The sequence below is a fragment of the Pelodiscus sinensis genome, chromosome 22, assembly GCF_049634645.1.
Source record: "Pelodiscus sinensis isolate JC-2024 chromosome 22, ASM4963464v1, whole genome shotgun sequence".
NCBI lineage: Eukaryota > Metazoa > Chordata > Testudines > Trionychidae > Pelodiscus > Pelodiscus sinensis.
The window spans coordinates 15865295-15887948 of NC_134732.1; the positions used below are offsets into that span (position 1 = coordinate 15865295).

General features: G+C 47.1%; 1 protein-coding gene across 3 annotated transcripts; it reads left to right on the forward strand.

Annotated features, from left to right (window-relative positions):
* Window positions 1-1424: 1424 nt before the first annotated feature.
* Window positions 1425-22056, forward strand: GTF3C5 (general transcription factor IIIC subunit 5). 3 transcript variants are annotated; one of them, XM_075905808.1, is made up of 11 exons: window positions 1425-1604; window positions 2387-2606; window positions 3111-3309; window positions 6824-7019; window positions 9724-9828; window positions 10402-10516; window positions 12505-12585; window positions 13061-13158; window positions 14449-14531; window positions 16781-16923; window positions 21007-22056. In XM_075905808.1, exons 1-11 carry the CDS (start codon window positions 1458-1460, stop codon window positions 21153-21155), a joined length of 1536 nt encoding a protein of 511 aa, XP_075761923.1. In that variant the 5' UTR covers window positions 1425-1457; the 3' UTR covers window positions 21156-22056. The 3 variants fall into 3 exon arrangements, with proteins under 3 accessions (XP_075761923.1, XP_075761924.1, XP_075761925.1); XM_075905809.1 differs by having other exon boundaries at window positions 1435-1525; XM_075905810.1 differs by having other exon boundaries at window positions 1589-1604; window positions 2387-2494.
* The last annotated feature ends 598 nt before the right edge of the window (window positions 22057-22654 follow it).

Consider the following 22654-nt stretch of genomic DNA (forward strand, 5'->3'; position numbering starts at 1 on the left):
CAAGTGTAGAGTCCTGCACTTGGGACGGAAGAATCCCAAGCATTGTTACAGGCTGGGGACCAACTGGCTAAGTAGCAGTTCTGTAGAAAAGCACCTAGGGTATGTCTACACTACCCTGCTAGTTCGAACTAGCGGGGTAATGTAGGCATACCTCACTTGCAAATGAAGCCCGGGATTTGAATTTCCCGGGCTTCATTTGCATAAGCGGGGAGCCACCATTTTTAAAACCCCGCTGGTTCGAACCCCGTGCAGCGCGGCTACACAGGGCTCGAACTAGGTAGTTCGGACTAGGATTCCTATTCCGAACTACCGGTACACCTCGTGGAATAAGAGATCCTCTTATTGCAATCCCCCAGTTATTGCAAGTAGGAATAAGAGATCCTCTTATTGCAAGTAGGAATAAGAGATCCTCCGGAAAAGGGCTTTATTCCGGAGGATCGCGCCAGTCTAGACGCTCTTTTCCGGCTTTTCCCCAAGCGACGGCCATGTTTATTTAAATCCCGCGGGGGATATTTAAATCCCCCGCGGATTTCCCTATTCTGACTTGCCTGCTTTGCATGCCTCTTCCGGAGAAGGGGGCCAGTCTAGACGTAGCCTAAGTGTGTAGGGGTATGTCTACACTAGCCCCCTAGTTCGAACTAGGGAGGCTAATGTAGGCATTCGAAGTTGCAAATGAAGCCTGGTATTTAAATATCCCGGGCTTTATTTGCATCTTCCCGTCCAGGCGCCATTTTTAAATCCCCCTAGTCCGAACTAACTGCCCATGGCTACACACGGCACTCAAACGTTAACTCGAACTAAGTCCTTAGTTTGAGTTAACTGTTATACCCATTCCACGAGGTATAACAGTTAACTTAGTTCGAGTTAACGTTTGACTGCTGCTTGTAGCCGCGGGCAGTTAGTTCGGACTGGGGGATTTAAAAATGGGAAGATGCAAATAAAGCCCGGGATATTTAAATCCCAGGCTTCATTTGCAACTTCGAATGCCTACGTTAGCCTCCCTAGTTCGAACTAGGGGTCTAGTGTAAACATACCCTAAATGCAGTTAGCAAAACTATCCTATCCTGGGAGACTGTCCTGGTTATGACAATGTTGCAGCCCACTGAGATGAAGGAGGGCCACTCATGCGGCCCACTCACTAGCCTAGTTTGCCCATCTCTGGTCTAGCAGCTGGAGCAGGAGGTCCCACAACAGCTGTTGGGGTTCTGGACTCAGGGGAAGTGAGGGGGCTGCCAGGCCTTGTTAGAGCCACAAAGGCCTCGAAGAGGCTAGAAGCCATAGAACAGGCTGCTCCAGGGGGCGCTGTCCCCTTGCAGTCTGGCTGGAGGGCAGGTTGGTCGGAACCATTCTTTCCCGGAACCTTGGTGCTGCGCCGGGAGGGGAGCGCATTGGGGAGCGGACTGGGGGGGGGGGGCTGAAGCAGGCGGTGGTGGAGGGGCGGCCGGGCCGGGGGCAAGATGGCGGCCGGGGGCGGTGGAGAGCAGGGCTCGGCCGTGCTGGAGCTGGCCCGCGGCTCGCGGCTGGTGTGCGTGGAGTATCCGGGGGTGGTGCGCGACGTGGGCAACATGCTGCGGACTCTGGGAGGAGAAGAGGGGGTGTCCCGGGTAAGGGGGCGGCCCGGGGGGGGAGGGGACGTGCGAGCCCCGGGTAACGGGCAAAGGGTGCTCGGGTGGAAAGGGCTTTGCTGGCTGGTTGCAGGCCGGTAGGTGGGTGTCCTGGGTAAGGGGTCCCCTGGGGGGGATCTTAGGGCTTCCCGGGGGGGGGGGGTGTCCCAGGAGTCCCAGGGCCCGGTTGTGCTGGGTGATGGGGCTGGGAACAGCGAGTGCTTGGTCGGAGAGTCCCCTGGGTTATGGCGGGAAGGACCTGGCAGTGCTCAGAAGGCGGGAGGTGCCCTAGTGAAAGGGACCTCAATGGGAAGCAGGCTGAGGGTTATCCTGGGAGAGAGAAGGCTTTGGAGATGTTAACTTTGGGGGGTGGGGGCGGCAGTAGAGGGGGGATGAAGGGGAGCATGGTGGGGAGTCTGGAAAGCGGATCTAGAGTTGTGAGTAAAAGCGGGTGATCCAGTTCGTTGAGCTCTCTTGCAGCGCGTGACCCTGTAAGCTGCATGTTTGGATCAGAGAGGCGCACAGCTAAAGGCATTAGAGAGATTGTAGTTGGAGAGAAATGGCCTAAATAAGAGTGTGAGAAGCTATGGTTCTCTGTGGTAAAAAGACTGGCTGTGGGGCTGATGCCCCATGGAAAGAGGGCAATGGTCATTGGAAATAGAGGTAGTGCTTTGGCATGGTGGTGGATTTGGGAAGCATGGTGCAAAGGAAAATTCTGTGTTTTTTGGTGTGGGAGGGGACAAATTTGATGATGAAAAGTGATGGTGCTCTTGGTAATTTAGATCTATGCTGACCCTGGCAAAAGACTGGAGTTGTACTTCCGTCCCAAGGATCCCTACTGCCATCCTGTGTGTGCCAACCGCTTCCCTACTTCATCCATGCTCTTTAAGGTAAAGCGGAAGATCAGAAGGAAACGGTTGGAAGCTGAAGGAGAAACCCAAGAGGAAATCAAGTTTGAAATGGAAGTTCTTGGGGTTGTCTCCACTGTTTACAAATTTCAAGGTAGTAATTTGATCTGCCTGTGTGAGGAATAGGGACTAGCTTTTTGGGTGGAAAAAGTGAACCTGTATGTAGGGAATTTTATGTGAGATGGACATGATACAATCCTTCTTCTGTATTGTGACTTAATAATGCATTGTCTTCTCTGCTGTTGTGTTAGGTTATGCTGTAAATAAACATGTTCTACAATGGATGTGTCTGTGCAGGAGGAGGGGCAAAAATAATCTTTTCATGGGCAGTAATGAATTGTTTTTAACATTTACTTGATTGTTTGGCAGGTGTTTAAGATAGGGAAATAGGATAGGGCTTTCAGAGTGTTTTTATGAATGCAAGACAAAGGACCATGGTGTTGCTTCACAGTGTGCATGAATACCGAGCCCATCTAACTCAGGGCAAGAGACAGTCTCATCCTTGAGTGGGTTTCTGAGGAAAGGACAACTGGGTATAATGCAGAATGCTATTGTCTCTGATACACACCTTTTTATCTTGACTTTTCCTTCCTCATAGGAATGTCTGATTTCCAGTACCTGGCAATGCATTCTGGCCCTGATAGCAAACAAATCTCTATGTACGACAAGGTCTTGCTCCTCAAACCAGAAAAGGAGGAATTCTTCAATAGGGAATTACCCCTCTACATCCCTCCACCTATTTTTTCGCGTCTGGATACCCCTATAGACTATTTCTATCGGCCAGATGTACAACACCGGTGAGTGCCTTTTCTTTTTATATTGTCTCTTGAATGAACCAGTAATGGAAATCTTTTACTGGGCCAGCATATCACTTATAAAATTTGAATTTTCAAGTTCACTGGAGATCCCCTTCTTCATTACCTGAAGAAGGCTCTTGTATTATGACTAACATAGCTCAGTATTAAAGGATTTTTCAGAATGATCTCTAAGAAAAATTGATGCGGTTGGATGAACTTGGAGTCATATAGTTCATATCCAGCAGTGATCATGACGAAAACATAGGATGCTTTTCTTTTGTTTCTTTGCTACGGTCTGTCTGTATGATTGAAATGTGCGCACACACACACACACACATTTTTAATGTGGAATCTATGCTTTTTCAGAGCAGCATTTTAAAATAGGGATGTAAAATTTCAATTAATTGGCTAATCAAATAGTTGATGCAAATAGTCAATTAATCGATAAGGGCGCCTCCACTTTTGAAGTGTAGCAACAGCTCCAGGGCTGTTGCTACACTTCAAAGGCAAAAGCGCTACGGGGAGCACAGGGCCAGTGAGGGACTCAAGTAGTCCCCTGCTGGTCCCGTGCTCTCTGTGGCATTTCAAAGTGACAGCGCTACATGGCAGCCAGGGTCAGCGGGGGAGTCAAATACCATACTAAGGCAAACTGCTGTAACCAATCCATGCCTTTGTTATATGTCTCTTTCTGTGTTAGCTTTGTTTGTTTCAATACAATACAATCTGGACAAAAATACTTATAAGGTGGCATGGGTTATGAAAGTCTGAGAGTCAAGAGCTCTGTCACTAGCAAGCTTCTGGTCTTGGGCAAGTCACTTCTTTGTTTCTTATTCTTTTTCTGAAATAACTGGAATAATAGTTGCAGACACTTACACACAATAGGTCTTACAAGAGTGGAGATAAGGGGTTGCTTAGTTGGGTCTTGTGGCCTTTTAAGTTGTTTCTGGGTTGAGTTTAGTGGACTTCCCTTGATTTTGGGGGGAAAAAATTGCCCTTGTGGGGAATGGCGGAGGAAAAAAATGAGTCAAAAGTATATGGCGGGGAAGTATTCCTGCACAAACCTACTGGGATTGAACAAAGGGGCCCTATGGAGAAACCTTGCAATGTGGAAGAGAAAGCCATTGATGGGATCATGTTTTGGGAGCTACAGCCTGGTAGGATAGCGTTTTCACCTCATGTTGCATTCAGGCAGTCTCAAAACATACATCAAAAATAGTCTGCAGTATCCCAAAGAACTGTGTGTAAATACGGTTCTTACTGGAAACGTGTGAATATGATTTCAAATCTCTTTGTGCCAGAGGACTTCCAGCTTGTAGAAATTCAAGGATTTGTGAAAAAGGAATGATCGCCTCATAGTCAAGGTTGTGGATTAAGACTCCAGAGACCTGGGTTCATTTCTCAGCGTGGCACAGACAACCTATGAGATCTGGGCAAATCACTTGTCTGTGTCTTCAGTTCCTAATAGCATTTCCCTACCTCATAGATGAGTGTGAGGAACTCTGCTACACTGAAGAATGCCAGATGGGCACTTCATATAGGTTTTCCCTTCAGAGCCATAAAGATTTGTGATGTCACCCTGTGTTTCCCTTTTCCATGCCTTGTATTCTCTTCCCTAAAAGCCTTTTGTCCACTTTAAACCCAAACTAAGTCTACAACAAAATACATCGTTTAAATTTTGTTTTAAGTTTCCATTCTTCTGCCACTGCTGAGATGCAGTTGGAGACTATTTGGCAGCTACTTTCTGTTTCCCTCTGTAAAAATCTTGGCAGATGACCTGAGAAACCCCATTTGACTAGCTACATGAAAGCTTAAGCATAAGAACGAAGGGTTACCAAATTAAATTAATAGGTAGCAGATTTAAAACAAACAGAAGGAAGTTTTTCTTTACATAGCGCACAAACAACCTGTGGAACTCCTTGCCAGAGGATATTGTGAAGACCAGGACTTTAACAGCATTTTAAAAAAAGAGCTACATAAATTCATGGAGGTTAGGTCCATCAACGGCTATTGGCCAGGATGGGTAGGAATGGTGTCCCTAGCTTCAGTTTGTCAGAGGTTGGAAATGAATGAGAGAAGAGGGATCACATGATGATTATCTGTTCCGTTCACTCCCTCAGGGGCATCTGGCACTGGCCACTGTTAGGAAGACAGGATACTGGGCTAGATGGATCTTTGGTTCTACCTATTATGGCCATTCTTATGTTCTTATGTTTCATTTAATCAAGCACCATTGGAGGGTCTCCCCTGTGAAGCTTTGGTTTGAAGTTCTGTTGCATCTAAACATAAGAGGCAAAATTCCCACTTCCCCCACACCTAGGCATGGGAGTTGGACACTATGTGATAATTATAAAACTAGGCCTTTTGACAGGGTTCCATGTATTTGTAGTGGCTTGGAGGTTGGAGAGTGCAAATATACATGCCATGTGTTGCCAAGCTGGCATTCACCAGAACAAATTAACAGAAGCAAACTGTTTGTTTTGCCATTTAAAAAAAAAAGGAAATCTGTGATGTCTCCCACGAGAAACATCTTTATTTTTCTCACTGTTGTCCTTCATTTGAGCAAAAAAGTGCAAATAATATAATATGACTCCAAGATTTAATTTTTAACTTCTTCCTTGCCTCAATTCCTTGTATGTCCCTGTACACTCGGTGACTGTAGCAAAGGGAACTTAGAATAGGTACCTATGAAAGCTAAGCCTGCCTTTGGAGGCTTCTGCCTTACCAGTTAGTCAATCAGGATTTTCAATCCTCAAACTATGGGGTGCACCTCCCTAGGGGAGCAAGGAGAAATGTTTGAGGGGTGCAGTGGGCCTGTGTCAGGCCCCATGGGGGTGGGGGAGAGTGCTAACCAGCCCCCATCCCATCCCCAACTCTGCTCTGGTCCTGTTCCCAGCTCTTGGCCCCACCTCTGGCCTCTCCCCCAGCCTCCATGTCACGGACCCTGCTGCAGCTCCATTCCCACCCCCAGCCTTATCTACTGGTTGTAGCTCTGTTCCTGGCCCCAGCCTCTGCCCCCTTACCCTGTTTGCCCCACACCTCACCCCCTGGACTGCGGCCTGCTTCTGGCTTCAGGGAGAAGGTGGGAGAGAGTAGACGGGTAAGGAGAACATGACTCTTAGAAGTTTGGGGACTACTGGTATGAAGTTTGTTTTAGGGAAAAATCAGTACATGGAAGCTTTGTTCAGAGTATTGGACATGGGTCACAATTTCCTCATTGGAAAAGTGATTCTCCAACTTTTTCACTCAGGACTGCTCCATAAGTGAGTCTTTAATGGTGACTTTATCTAGCCTACCTAAATTCTTGTTTACTTGGGACCCAAATATCTTCTTACCCTAAATCTTGAGAGGCAGACGGCTAGTTCAGAAATCCTCTGTTCTATCTAATTTAATTCCCCACCACCACATTTCCTGAGACTGGAAAATAATCTGAATTTCTACATGTTTCAGTAGAGGCCACTAAGTGTAAAAGATGAGGAGGAAGAAAGTATGACTGACACTTTGCATTGCTTCTTAGGGAAGGCTACAGCAATCCCCAGGTGTCTTGTGAGAACCTGATTGGCCTCAGCAGGGCCCGTCGACCACACAATGCCATCTTTGTGAACTTCGATGATGAGGACGTCCCAACCAAGCCGCTAGAGCCTGCAGTGCAGACTTGGAAGAAAATGTGCACCAATCCTGTGGATAAAAAAGTGGAGGAAGAGCTGAGAAAGGTACAGGCTAGGGATGTTGATGAGTAGTCGTCTACCCGATTAACCGATAATCTTGTCGACTACATGCATTTCCCCCCTACACACAAGGAGGGGGGAGAAGAAGCTGGTGCACCTGGGGAGCCAGCATAAAAGCTGGTTCCTCCCAGCACTGGCTCCATGGTACTGCTGTCCTCCTTCCCCTCCCCCCGTGCTGCTGCCTCTGCTGGTTTTTAAATTGGCTCTCCTCATGGACTGGCTTCCGCCTACAGAGGCAGCAGTACAGGGTGACAAGGGGTTCCCTAGGAGTGGGGCTGGCATTCACTGGAATAGTCGAGTAACCGATAGAAATGTATGCGGTTACTCGACTCTTCAATTAATCGATATCTAACATCCCTAGTATAGGCCAAATCTTGGTGGAGGGGTGTAACGACGCAGTCGGGGTTCCCCAGTTCCTGCATCCCTGTAGCAGCAAGAACAGATTCCGCCAGCAGTAGAGTAGAGGGGTTTTATTGCTTCTCCAGGATACAGCACAGCATAGACGTGGTGTGATTACAGGATTCGGGGCCAGGATGTTTCATACCCCTTGGGTTAGGGGTCTGTCACCCCTAGCCCCAGCCCCAACAACCTCAGTCTGTCTCCCTCATGGTTCCAGCCCAAGACTGACCCTTCCCGCAGCACACACTTCCTTTGGCCCGTCTCTTCCCTTAACAAGTGGAAACAGTTTGGCCACTGTCCTGAGGCCCCTTTTGCTGGGCCGTGCTTACAGACAACCAACTGCCAGTGTGGGTCCTCCACAGCCCACTGCCCAAGCATAGCAACCAGCAAGGTACTGACACTACATCACAACATGTGGCGAGTCAGTGGGAATCACAAATCACTACATGGGGGGGCCCCGGGATACAGAGCAGACAGCACCCCCACTACGCCACAAGGGGACAGGGCCAAAAGCAACTACAGTGCACAGTGTGGGGGAGAAACTTCTTACGCTGCCTTAGTAACTTCTTTTGCTCTCTGGAAAACTGCTATTTACAAGGATTATTTTATATATTTATAGTTCACATTATTTACAGGCTTCCACAAAGATTCTAAAGACTGATCAAGGTGCCGTATTATAAATGAATGAAACAGCTGATAATTAGAGCAGGAAACTGAAAGCCAGGACTCATAGCTTTCTATTTCTTTCTGTTTCTGCCTTATTTGCGGTATAATTTTGTCTGTGTTTTATCCCCCTCTGTTTCTTGATTTGTAAAATGGGAAGGATAACACAGACGTACGTGGGTGTAATATTGAATGTTTGCCAAGTTCTTTGAAATCTTGAAGTGTATGATGCTGTAGAAATATGGGAACCTCCCCGGACACACATAATTCTCTTTGCCAAGAGTTCTAGGGTTCTTCATGGTTTTATGAAAATTCGGTTGGAGGCAAAAGTAAATACACAGAAGGATAGGGCATGGCTTTTGCCATCCAGGAGAAACTATAGTTATCCTAAATTACTTGAAAACTGAGCTGCCCACTGATGCATCTGTTATCACCTTCCACTGCCCTGTGTATTTTAAACTTTGAGAATTGAGTGTTCATAATGTGAGATTTATGGGCTAAACGTTTGTCCAGGAGCAACTCCGTTGAAGGCAGTGGATGCCATGTGTCTCAAACCCCACTTGTAGTATCCTTTTAATGCGGGCGTATATTGTGAAAAAATATCTTGCAGTTTGTCTGAGCCTGACAGCTATTCTCTAGCAGAGCCCATCTATTTTACTGAATTTCTGGCGTGGTTTTTCTTGATGAGACAATTCACAGGAGGCAGGAGGAAGGGGGGGCAAACTGTGGCCCACAGGCCAATCAGGGGAGTGGGGACAGGACAGCCTTGCCAGGCGGGAGCCAGCCCAATGCCCAGGCTGCGCGGCATGTAGGGATATTGAGCTCCAGCCCCTCCCTCCTCAGCAGCCTCCGCTCCCCCAGCGCATTGGTGGCACAGTTGTCGCGCCACTGGCCCCGATGTCCCTGCAATGCAGTCAGGAGGCGGGGAATGGGTCCTGAGGTGATGGGCAAGGGGTGAGAGGTGGGGAGATTAGATTGGGGGTTGAAGGTTCTGGGGAGGATGGTCAGAGCGCAGGGAGCTGGGGTTGGGGTTGGATAGGAGGCATAGGGTCCTGGCGGGTGGTCAGGGAGCTGGGAGCTGAGTTGGATAGTGGCTGAAGGGTCCGGGGGTGGTCAGAAGATGGGAAGCAGGGTGGGTTGGATAGGAGGGGGGAGTAGTTAGAGGCTGAGGAGCAGAGGGGAGGGTTGATAGGAGGCTAGGGGTCCCACGGAAGTGGGGGGGTTGGATAGGAGGCAGGGCTCTGGCCACACCTGGCTGGAGAGGCACTGCCTCCCCCAGCCTTCCATATAATTTCTATACCCCTGCCCTAGGGACTAAGGTGAGGCCACCGTTCATTTCATATGCTACCCAAGTCAGAATTTGAGCCTGTCTCTTCAGATATGAAAGGCGAGCTTGCTCCCTCACCGTGCCAACATCCCTTAAATAAGGCTTATTTGTACTTTTCTCTCAATTGCTATCCTGCAGCACTGTACAAATGTTGCTGACAGCCTTTAGTCTGGGCCAGAGGCTATAATAAAAAGTAGGTTCCCATTAGGAAATTGAAAGTGGCATTACTAACCCTTATTCTAAGCTGCTGCAAGACTTTTTGTTGTTTTTTAAGTTTCTCCACTTTGTATATTTCTTTAGCTGTTTGAGATTCGTCCCATCTGGTCTCGGAATGCTGTGAAGGCCAATATCAGTGTCCATCCGGACAAGCTTAAACTTCTCCTACCGTACTTGGCCTATTATATGGTGAGTTTCTTTATAGATCTGCTGTGCAGTTTATTCTTATCTGAAGCAGGCTTGGAGGCAAAGGGATGGGATGGCCAGCTGGATGTCTATGGATAAATCCTAGTCAGCTACAGTTCAGATTCTATTGTCTGTACCCAAAGCTTTGCGTTAAATATCCTGAAGCAGGGGTTTTGATTCTTTTTGGGAGGGAGGATGAAAACCTTGCTTCCAAATGGAACCCACACATGGTTGCCAGTTAAAGCAGTGAGTGATACAGTGGCTTTGTGCTTCTTTTGGTGCTGGTCTGCCTTAAAGTTATTGTAACAAATGGTCCAATCGACTGTCCATCTAGTAATGCTTGCAGGAGCCCTCCACAAAAAATCTGCTGTGAGCTTAGGGCTGCTTTTCTGAAATGACAGATATTTGCAGCATGTCGCCTTTCTTTGCCCAAGGTTAGGTGTTAAATGTGTGTGTTGAAAGGGGAGGAAGAAGGAGGGAGAATCTATAAAATAAATAGTTAGGGGAAACATTGTAGTACTCATTAATATTCTGAATCTCTATTCTGTCTCCGGTAACCACTCATCCTCTGTGTAGCTCACCGGTCCTTGGCGAAGTCTGTGGGTTCGGTTTGGGTATGACCCTAGGAAACATCCCGAAGCAAAGATTTATCAAGTCCTGGACTTCAGAATTCGCTGTGGAATTAAATACGGTAAAATGGCCCAAACACGACAGACTCCCTGTGCCTCCCAGTCAGTCTGTCTCTGCAGCTCTTCTGTAATATCCTTCCATTTATTTTTAAACCCAAGAGCATCTTTCCTCAAGCTTTTTGTTTGAAGGAAGGGGAGGGACAGGAGATTGTACCAACCCTTGTTTCTGAACTTTCTTCCCAAGAATCCATGGGGGCATCCAATAACCTATGTTGGAGGAACAGAAGGGACTTTATCTGACCACTGGGAATATTCCAGGTCTAACAAAAAGCTCTTGAACTTCCTTTCTCCTTAGGTTCAAAACACAAATGCATGTCAGTGGGGTATTCTGCTATTCTTCCCCCCCCCCCCCCACTACAGAACCTGCTACAATTCCAGGAGAGAGATGCATTTCAGATTAAGGAAGTTAAATTGCGGTTAATTGACTAGTCGAGTAGTCGATGGAATTTCCATCGACTACTCAACTAGTCGATAGGCACTTCCGCATTGCTCCTTTGAGGAATGAAATGCCGTGTGGAGCCTGGGATCAGCTGGAGGGTTCTCAGTTGGCTTCAGGCTCCATGGCACTGCCCCTTTGAAATGCCGAGGAGTTCCCAGGTGACCTTGGGTTCTGGGGAAATGCCCGGGCTCCTCCGTGCTGCTCCTTTGAACGCCACTTCAGTGTTTCAAAGGGGCAGTGCCGCACAGCTGAGCTGCGGATCAGCTGTGTGGCGGCTGCCCCTTTGAAACCCCGCTTTGGGGTTTCAAAGCAGTAGCATCACACATCTGATCCCCGGCTCAGCTGTGCAGCGCTGCCGCTTTGAAGTAACCCTTCTCCCCTCCCCCTTTGCTGTCTCTATCTGATAGAGGCAGTAAGGGGGTGGTAGTCGACTAGTTGACTGACTATCCAATAAGCATTTGCTTATCGGGTAGTTGACTAGTCCTTAACATCCTTATTTCAGATGCTACCTAAGTAAGGGTTTGTTTCTTTATTTCTTCCACTTCCAGAAAGGAGAAATTAGGTGACTGTTACAAGGATGCCTTGTCCATTGGGCCAACTAATGCTAGAGAAAAAGTTTCCTTAAAAACAAAACCAAACAATCTTCCTTCCTCCCCCAAAGCAACAAAAGATTTAGTGCCACCAGCTGGAAAAGCACATGAGTCTTGTGCAGAATGGAGGAATGTGTGTTGTGAATTCAAGAATGTGTCTGGCTGTTATCTGTCCTTATTCCCCCTTTAAAAAAGTCCCTCTGTGCCCAGTCAGATGCTACAGACAACACATTTAAGATTTTTTTTAGCTAATGCTATTGCACAAGTTTTTGGTTTATGCCATTGTAACATATTGGGGAGGAGGTATTTTTACTAATTTGCTTGGCTTATTTAAGTTGAATGTGGTGCTCCACACCAAAAGCTGTGAATGACACACTTCCACCCTGACCTGATTAGTTTAATTAACACAAAAAACGTCTTCCCCTGCTTCTGTAACTTCCACTTCAATTCATCTGATGAAGTGAGTTTTATCCACAACAGCTTATGCTCTAATAAATCTTTAGTCTCTGAAGTGCCACAGGACTCCATGTTGTTTTTGTACAGAACACTTCATTATATTGCGTTTTGGAACTTTAGTTCCATTCATTGCTTGCCATAGTTTTAGAAGTGGGATGTAAATGTAAGTCTCTCTTCGTATGTGTGTTTCGATACAATAATGATAGCACCTATCCTCCAGGGATCTGAGAGCTCTTCACAAACTACTAAATCCCCCTGCATTGTGCAAAGGGTGAAATTGATGTCAAATGACTATGTCGTAAGACCGTGGACAAGGCACATCTTCCCACCTTGTTATGTTAAACAACTTAATTTCCTTGATCTTTCTCTTCCCTGTTCCACCAAAATCAACACAGTGTTTGGCCCTTCTTTCAAGCCTCTGTCCAACACCCCCTGTTGTAAAAGATGTAATATTCTATGGGATGCTGGTCTCTGTTCAAAGTCTGTTTTCTTTCTTGGCCTCCAGGTTATGCTTCTACTGACATGCCCGTGAAAGCAAAACGCAGCACGTACAATTACAGTCTTCCCATCACTATCAAAAAAGCAGGTATGCAGAACAGGTGAAGGGTTGAGAAAGCTGTACAGCTTAACCTGGCCTCTTTCATTTCGTCCTTTTGTTGCTGTTAGTGGGTGAATAGATTATAATGCAACTTAATTCAGTTGATTATTGGGGTTTCCTCTTGCTGTCTCCGATCGCGATGTGTGTGTCCAATTAAAACCTGTGGACATGTTGCCCATTGAGCATATCTTAAGTGATGTCTGGCTGATGGACGGTAGTTGGTAGATCAGAAGTTAGAAGTCTAGTTGAATGAGGCCAAGAAATGACCTGTCTGCCAATACAGCTGCCCAAAACAAGGTAGATGGAATGAAGAATGAACCTTTACACTGACATTTGTATGCTGACTATTTTTCTGGTGCCAACAAAGTTGAATTGAATCAGAAAAGCAGCTAAAATCCTGTCCTATGTTGTGAAGTGCAAAGTAGCCCGCAGTTCAGAAATCTTCTTCCTTTATGTCTTTCAGTAAGTCACACAGTCAGTGTGCAGGACCTAAAGCAGGGGCTGGACACATCCAGTACATCCAGTGCAAAAAAACCTGCCTCCAGCAAATACAAACTTAAAGTAGGTATTACTCTGTCCTCCCAAGAGCGTGCAATGGTATCATAGGTAGGGTAACTGTTGTCTTTTGTCACTCTTTTGGAGGCAACATTGATCTAGATGGACTGTGGCTATTGATATAGATACAGATTTTATTTGGAGCAGCAAGTGACTAGCTAAGAAAAGCACTGTGTAAGCCTGAAAGCTTGTCTTTCTCCCCAAGAGAAGTTGGTCCAGTAAAAGATATTGCCTCTCCTGCCATGTCTAGCTATCCTTATGGTAGACTGGGTTTACCTGGAAAGTGAGTAATCATCCATACCACTGCAAAGTTTGCTGATATTGTGAATTTCTTTTCTAAGTCTGGAAGATCATGCATGCAGCCCTTGCCTTGAGTGTGATTTACATTGCATTTCAGGGAGCAGATTGTGGAATGCAAAGCCGTAAGGCCATTATGGTGTATTTTCAGATTGGTCTGAAGACTCCAGTAAGGCAAAGGAAATGAGGAAACATGGATAAGTCTATATTTCACCATGCTCCATTTTCCTGTAAGGGCAATTGCCCTCCCTTCCACACACACTGCTTTGAAATAAACTGTGGGTGGTCGGGTAACTGTTCAATGGCTGTGAATGGTTTTCTCCACAGATATTTGCTGTGTGTGTTCTGGTTGCTGTGGCCAGGAGATTGCAGTGCAATTCTGTTACATCCAGACTCTGGCTTTGTGCACTCCTGTAGGATGTAAAAGGTTAACTAGATACCCAGTAAGCATTAGACTGACCAGAATGCTTATTTGGTAACTGGTTAATTGGACTGCCAGCCGCATAGAGTCAGCTGGCGGGAACCAGGTCAGGGCGGCATGTGGGATCCTAACCGTGGCCATGCTGCAGCAGCCCCAGCAGGGACAGGCAGGATCCAGCCCTAGCCGCATTGCAGTGGCTCCAGACCCCAGTGGCCCCAGACTCAGCATCCACACTGAGGCAGCAGCGGCCTGGATCCCAACCCACAGCCCCAGTAAGACTCCCCTGGTTGCCCTGTCCCCACCAGTGGTTAACAGGTAAAACAATATAATTTTAATAGGTTAGCTGGTTTACTGTTTTGATCATTATTTACATCCCTACTCTCCTGCACCAGGCTCACATGCTCTCTCTCACTCCTCTTCCTGCCTTGGAACTGAACTCATGCAAAGGAAATTCTGGCTCCTGAAAAAGTTCTTATGGAAGGAGCTCTAATCTGTGGTCATGCGATATTGTTGCCCATGTCTTGGGTGTGGAAATGATTTGAAATGCCCATTGAATCTCTTTCTTTCCCTCCTCCTAGGACTCTATCTATATCTTCCATGAAGGAGATCTGCCTCCATATCGACAGATGTTCTATCAGCTCTGTGACTTGAACGTGGACAGGTACTGCACCTGATTTGCTGAATCTTTTGACCAAGGGTGATTTTGCAGATGGTTAATCGCAAACTCCACCATTTGAGCCCTACCGCCGTCTTTCTCCTCGACCCTGATATTTAGGCAATTTCCTGTTTCTCAATGGACAGACTTTATTTGGTAGTATGAGCTACCAAAATATACTTTCTTAGGTGTTTTGTCCCTGATCCCAGTTCACTGAAATCAATTGGAAAATTATTGACTACAACAGGAGTAAGTTACTCCCATTGATGAAATATTTAACCTGCAGAAGGAAAAACAAATTTACATAATTCTAGGGAAATCTATTGCTACTTTAGTTTGGATTTTCATGTACACTTACACACATATAGGTTTACAAATATACACGACAGATGCTTAATGTAACAAGTAGCCATCACATTTAGAAAAGCATTTAATTTACAGTAGGGCTGTCAAGCGATTAAAAAATTTAATTGCGATTAATTGCACACATCTCCCCTTTGAAATGATGCCGCAGTATTTCAACGGGGCAGTGCTGCATACAGCCTGCGATCGGCTAGAGTCCCCAGCTGACCCTGGGTTCCACTGCCGCATGAAGCCCAAGATCAGCTGGGGAGTCCCCAGCTGACCCTGGGCTCCAGGGCTGCCCATTTGAAACACGCGTGGAGACGGCGCGTTTTAAAGGGGCAGCGGCAGGTGATTCCTGGCTCAGCTGTGAGGCAGTTGCTCCTTTGAAATACCGCCTCTGCACGTTTCAAAGGGGCAGTGGAGCCCGAAGTCAGCTGGGGACTCCCCAGCTGATCCCAGACTCCGCGTTGCGCTGCTCCTCTGAAGCACCACAGTGGCACTTCAAAGGGGAAACGCAGCATTAACACCTGCAATTAACACGTTAAAAAATCATAGGCATTGACGCATGACAATTGACAGCCCTAATTTACAGTCTTATCATTCTCCTCTGCATTCATAAACTGCTTATAATGTTACAGAGAGATAGGCTGGAGATAGCTGAGGTTCTATAGGCATGTAGAACAAAGCACAGCCAGAGAAATCTACTGGAGAGAAAAAGGTCTAATGATTGAAGCACAGGCTTGGGACTCTTACTGGTTCTGCAACAAATTCATACCTTCAGGGCGTCCCTTATCCTGCCTTCCCACTGAGAGAGCCAGTTCCATCCCTGAGGAAACTGGTGCTGGCTGTGGGGACACTCCTGGGGTGGACATGACTCGACCCCATGTCTCCAGGCCAATGCCCTATCCCCTAGGCCACTCCGGTATCCACCCCACCTGCCTACTTTCAGGGTGTCCCTTATCCTGCCTTCCTAATGGGGCAATTGGTGCTGGCTGTGGGGACACGCCAAGCCCCAGGTGGGTGGGGCTTGAACCCACAACCCCAGCACCCCTAGGCCACTCCAGAACCTACCCCACCTCCCTATCTTCAGCGTGAGTGACTTAATCCGTTTTTGCCTCAGTCTTTCTTTCTGAGCATTGAGATTAACTCTCTTACCTTACAAGCGGCTGGCAAGTAGAGCGGAGTGAAATTTGGTATTTTTGCCATGTGGGCAGTTCCAATATGTAGCTTGTATTTTCATCTCACTCTAGGACAAAATGTTGAACAATTTAAATTTTTCACAGAACAAAATATTCTGAAAAATGTTGGGGTTTTTTAATGTCTAAATCCTTAAAACAATCAAAACAAAGTTGGAAACGAAATGTTTTGGGTCATTTGAACAAAATGAAATATCCCGATTTGGATTGAACCAACCTGAAATGAAATATTTGATTTTGTTTTCACAATGAAAAACTTGAGCAAAATTTAATTTTTCCACTGAAAAATGTCAGTTTTCTAGAAACTGCCTTTTCTCTTGGAAGAGTCGCAACAAGCTGTATGAATGAGGTCTTGTGCTTGTAACATGCCAACGAGATCCTTGAAGGGAAGTACTACAAACTTCATTACTTAATCTGTTGCCGCCCTGAATGGTTTTTCTGGTTGCAGGCCTTCCAGTGACTGAAAACTCCTGCTAGGGCCACCTAGGTCATAGGGCAGGGATCAGATGAAGTGTAGTCCTCTTACCCTCCAGGTGGGGGTGAAGTAATAAGCCACCAATGTAGCATTGTAAGAAGTTGAGTTATAGAAACAACAATGTGGCCACTGAGGCAAGCAGCACAGTTAATTGTTCTTGTCCTACGTGACGTTTGATGGCATAGGAAAGATTTAGATCTGATTGCAGGAGGCTGATTCTTTTCTTACCCACTCTTTAGCTTACAGAAAATCATCCATCGGAATGACGGCATGGAGACAGAATGCACAGAACGGGATGGGTGGTGTCTTCAAAAGACCAACGATGATTTGAGGGATACCATGTCTCTGATGATTAAGCAGATCATCAGGTCCACGCGACCCGGTAAGGATGGTTCTGGAATTTGAGCAGCGGAGGGTATGTTAGAAAAAAACATTTCCAGACCCGATGGGGCATGTTTTTGGGGCCTCTTCTCTTGTGCCAGCTGACTTGGTCTGGCTGGTTAGATGTAGGTGCTGCTCGGCCCCATGGTTCTTCAGATGAAATGTTAAAATAGAATCATAGACTGAAAGAGACCTCGAGAGCTCATCTGGTCCCATCCCCTGCACTCATGGCAGGAATGAGCACCATCTAGACCAGGGGTCTCAATCTCCCAGCCTGCAGGCCAGTCCCAGCTGGAGCAATTGTGAAGTCCAGTCTGGTATTCCCAGTGGGCCTGGGGGAGGGAGGCAGGTTCCATTACTCACCCCCCAATCTCTGTCCCCTCCTGCCATCGTCCTATCCTCTCACACACAATCCCTACAGCACTGTTTCCTGACCATGCAGCTTTGTGGGGGGGGGGGGGGGTGTTGGCACTGCACAGTGGCAGTAGTTGTGCATCCCAGTCCCTCCTGATAATCCCCAAAGCCACGTGCTCAGAGAATGGGGTGCCAATGGGGGGTGGGAGCAGAAAGGGGCAGGGCTAAGCGGCCGGTAATATACAAGTCTCCCCCCCCCACTCACAAGAAGTCCCGGGCTGGATTGTGCAGAGTATCCGTCTGGGACTGGCTTGAGTCCCCTAATGTAGATCATCCCTGGCAGGTATGTGTCTAACCTGCTTTTTAAAATCTCTAATGATGAAGATTTTACAACCTCCCTTGGCAATTAACTGCCCTGACAGGAAGTTTTTGCTTATGTCCAACCTAATCAGCCTTTGTTGCAATTTAAGCCCATTGAGTCTTCTCCTATGTTCAGAGGTTAAGAAAAACAATGTTTCATCTTCCTCCTTGTAATAACCTCTTGGATACTAGAAAATTATTATGTTCCCTCTCAGTCTTCTCTTTTTCAGACTTAAACAAACCCAGTTTTTTCAGTCTTCCGTCATAGGCCATGTTTTCTAGACCTTTAATACTTTTTGTCGCTCTTCTCTGGACTTTCTCCAATTTCTCCACATTTTTCCTGAAATGTGGTGCCCAGAACTGGACTCAATACTCCAGCTGAGTCATGGATGGCAAGTAACATAGGCAAGGGAAGGCATTGCCTTCCCAAAACGGCCTACATTGCCCAGCTGCCCAGGAGGGGCTGGGGCCACATTGCAGAAGCCTGGGTCCCTGTCAGCCAGGGAGGACAGCAGCACTGGCTCTTGTCTAGGGTTGGGCGGGGCTTGGTGGACAGGGAGGTTGTTAAAGAGGCATGGTCTTGGGGAGGGGATGTGGCTTCAGGCAGAAGGGGCGGGGCTATGGCTTCCCTTTCCCAGCTGGGCCTTCACCACCGCCCATGAGCTGAGGCCCAGTCAGCGAGTAGAGCGGAAGAAGGACTTCTCGTGTCTTGCTTACAGCACTCCTGCTAATACAGCCCCGAAAGATGTTTGCTTCTTTTTTTTTAAGTGTCACACTTTGACTCAAATTTAGCTTTTGAACCACTATGACTCCCAGATCCCTTTCCATTATCATGCTATGCAATTTCATGTCATCAACGTGGATATTTGCAGAACACCTGCTCCTACACAGCTCTTGTTAAACCATTGGAAAAAGATGTAACACTCTGTAGGACTGGGAAAAGGGAACTAGATTTTGCCATTTTAGCCCAGCAAAGTGAATGGAGGCATGTGGGCATGAAATAGTTGCAGATAAGAACTCCCAGGTTCACCTTCACTATGGCATCATGTCTAGGTTTTAAATGTCTTTGTTCTAGATACTCTTGCTCGTGTTTTTATATTGGTTCAAATTGATGGCATCAGGATCTCTTCATTAATGTGATGAATTTAATAACTTACTGTAATAGAGCAAGGGCAGGAAAGAAAAGTCTCTTGTCATGGTCCTGGGCCAAGTCAAAAGCCCAAGGAATTAGGGGTATGTCTACACTACAGCACTAATTCAAACTAACTTAATTCGAATTAGTTAATTCGAACTAAGCTAATTCGAACTAGTGCATCTAGACCTAAAAACTAGTTCGAATTAGCATTTTGCTAATTCGAACTAGCATGTCCACATTGAGTGGACCCTGAACTGAGGTTAAGGATGGCCGGAAGCAGTGCCGGCAGGGCATCAGATTAGGACTTAGAGCGTGGAGCTGCTGTCTCAGGCTAGCCGAGGGCTGTGCTTAAAGGGTCCCGACCTCCACCCGGGACAGACAGTTCTCAGGGGTTCTCCGCTCGCTTGTCTAACTCGATGAGGGACAGCAAAGCAGTCCTGTCCTGGAGTGCCCTGAATGCCCACACTCGGCACATCACAGCACTCGGCCATCAGCCCGGCTGCACTTGCCACAGGCTGCCATCCGGGGGGGAGGAGGAGGTCAATCGGGAGGCTACAGGAGAGGAGCCCGCAGAGCCACCCCAGTCCTCCTCATCGGGGGCTCGTACCCCATTCCTCCCTCACCTCCTTCCTCTTACCCCTCCCTAGCCCCCCTTCTTGATGTACAAAATAAAGGACATGTGTGTTCAAAAATAGAAACTCTCTTTATTTAACAAAACTCGGGGAGACTGGGAAAAGGAGGTGGGAGAGGGGAAGAGAGAGGCTGGGAGAGGGGAGGGCAACTAAAATGATCAGGGGTTTGAAACAGGTCCCATATGAAGAGAGGCTAAAGAGTCTGGGACTTTTCAGCTTAGAAAAGAGGAGACTGAGGGGGCATATGATAGAAGTCTATAAAAGCATGAGTGGTGTGGAGAGGGTGCATAATGAAAAGTTCTTCATTAGTTCCCATAATAGGAGGACTAGAGGACACCAAATGAAGTGAATGGGTAGCAGGCTTCAAACTAATAACAGAAAGTTGTTCTTCACAAAGCAAATAGTCAACCTGTGGAACTCCTTGCTGCAGGAGGCTGTGAAGGCTAGAACTAGAACAGAGTTTAAAGAGAAGTTAGATAAATTCATGGAGGCTGGGTCCATGGAGTGCTATTAGCCAGGGGATAGAAATGGTGTCCCTGGCCTCTGTTTTGGAAGGCTGGAGATGGATGGCATGAGACAAATGGCTTGGTCATTGTCTTCGGTTCATCCCCTCCGGGATAGCTGGTGTTGGCCGCTGTCGGCAGACAGGTTACTGGGCTAGATGGACCTTTGGTCTGACCCAGTACGGCCGTTCTAAGCTCATGGCTCAGGGTCGGGGTCTCACTGGACCACCTTGATTTTCATGCACACCTGCTCCTGGGTGGCCAGGCTGGAAGCTATCCTGCTCTAGACGGCCACTTTCTAGTGCCTAGTGCGGAGGTCGTGGATGAGGTCCACAGTGTCCGCACTAGACCAGGCGGGCACCTGCCTCTTGCGGCCCCGGGCAGGCTCCTGGGAGCCACCAGCCTGGTCCTGGGAAGAGGCGGAGGGCTGGGTGGCAGCGGATGGCTGGCTCATGCCTTGCCAGGTGCAGGGTCTGCTGGCTGGGTGCTGGCAGGCTTGCACCTGGCACGGGCACTGTAGCCAGACCATGCCCCTTTAAGGGCTCCGGGACCGGGAGGGGGGCAGAAGAGTTTCCCTGGTGGTGCCCAGAGTGGCCACCAGGGAAAGCTGGGGAGGGCTAGCCTCCCACTAGTTCGAATTAAGTGGCTACACATCCCTTAATTCGAACTACTTAATTCGAACTAGGCGTTAGTCCTTGTAGAATGAGGTTTACCGAGTTCGAATTAAGCGCTCTGCTAGTTCGAATTAAGTTTGAACTAGTGGTTTGCCTGTGTAGCATCTATCAATGTTAATTCGAACTAACGTTTGTTAGTTCGAATTAACTTTGTAATGTAGACATACCCCTATAGGTTAGTTTCAGTGAGAATGAGATGCAGGATCACTTTACATGTAAAACCTCCTGTTAGAATTTCTGGCACTGGCTGGTAGAATTTGTTTGATTTTTGATTTGGTTTAATTAAGGTGCCTGATTGTTAACTAAGATCTACACTTTTTCCATCTTCTGGCTGGCTCTGTGACTCTTCTCTGCAAACACCTTGGTGGTTTTAGCGAGGAGGGCAGTAGTGTTGACTTTGTTTCCTTTTTCCTCTTTCTCACTAAGCTCTGTTTTCACGTACGTCAAACACTGAAGATGGCAAGGAACAGCTGACATACGACTCTGGAGAGGAAGAGGAGGATGAAGAGGAGGACTTCAAGCCTTCTGATGGGAGTGAGAATGAAATGGAAACAGAAATCTTGGACTATGTGTGACACATTGAGCGGCCAGCATGAGGCTGCCTGGGACTTTTGTTTCTTGGTATGGAATCATGACCAGGCTGTCAGGAAGATGCCAACTAGACACATGGTGCTGGATGTGGGGCTAGCAGTTGTGCTAAGTGCTCTACAGGCACTAAAGACCATGTTTCTGCAGCGCTGGGTGACAGGCACTTGTCAAGATGTCACTGTGGGGATGTTGGCCCATTACCTCACCCAGGCAACATGCACGGACAGCATTTACTGGGGCAGTGTTTCTGGTCAGAGCGGAGCTAGTTGGGATTTCACTTGCTTTTTTTTTTTTTTTTCTCTTGGACATTAGATTGTTTTAATTTCCCTTCCCTCCCTGCACTTACAAACGGCAACATCTGATCCCACATCAGTGGGTTTTGTACTTCCCTTTGAGGGTATACGTAGGACAGCTACTGGGAAGGTACGTTAGTGCTCTGTCTGCTCGTACCAGGAGCTGGGAGTCTCTCCATCTTTGCCAACTCTGATAGATCAGAAACATCGACGAGTGCAGAATCCAACCTGGATCTGAGGTGTTCCACTGGCTGCCAGGGGCCACAGGGTTTATCATTGTAGGGAATGTGTGAAGGTCACACAGCTCTATACCTGGCATCTGGGTCAGTGGGAAAAGCTTCAAACAAAATTTTCTGTATCAAGAACTGTACGAATAAGGTCATTGCTGATGTAATCGTGAGGCATTACAGAGTGTCATTCTGGCTGGTCGAAATCGATTGTGGAGTCTTATCCAATGGGACCTGTGTAGGTATCAGTAATACTTTTGTATACATGAGAAGCAAACAGTAATTTCTCTCAGGGAAAGCCCAGCTTCCTGTGAAACACAACCTCTGGTTTATTTTTCCTAATAAAACTCTTCCTTTTTCCAATAACACATTCTTGCGTGGGTTTCTGTGTAGATATACATAGTACAGCCCATATCCCCAAAATGATCTGAAATGACGGAAACATTTTAGTAAACTGGACGTTCATTCAGTAAGTGATTCTGATTTGAGAATTGCAACTAAGAGTTAGATTGAAAGATTTGCCTGACCAGAGCTTTACGTGGTGGTGACATATACACTAAGACCAAGATCCAGGGCAGGCTGGTAATTCACTTGAAGTAAGGAGAAAAAACTCGATGCCTGTGCTTGTTCGTCCCTGTAAAAAACACTGGTTGGGTTCATGTTCTCAGCTGGCTGGGTAAAGATTTGAGCGCAGTTCAGGAAGGCATTCCATACCTCACTGTTACCTTTCGAACATGCTATTGCTTCCTGGATTTCCGACCTTGCATCCTAGAAATTAAAGATCTCTTGGGACCTGTTGTGTCTTCCATCCTCCAATCTCCATGCGGTGCAAGGTAGTTCCCAGGCCTACGGTATGTTAACTAACGCATGGTTTAGCACAGCGATGGGCTAGTGAGTGGCCCTCCTCCATCTCAGTGGGCTTCAAGACGGCCTCCCAGGATAGGGTAATTTTTCTAGTTGTGCTCG

Bases quoted from the DNA above. Each gene is read 5' to 3' on its own strand.
- GTF3C5 (XM_075905808.1), top strand. From the start codon at position 1,458: ATGGCGGCCGGGGGCGGTGGAGAGCAGGGCTCGGCCGTGCTGGAGCTG. The intron at 12,586-13,060 runs GTATGCAGAACA...TATGTCTTTCAG, and splicing joins CATCACTATCAAAAAAGCAG to TAAGTCACACAGTCAGTGTG. The intron at 13,159-14,448 runs GTAGGTATTACT...CCCTCCTCCTAG, and splicing joins CCAGCAAATACAAACTTAAA to GACTCTATCTATATCTTCCA.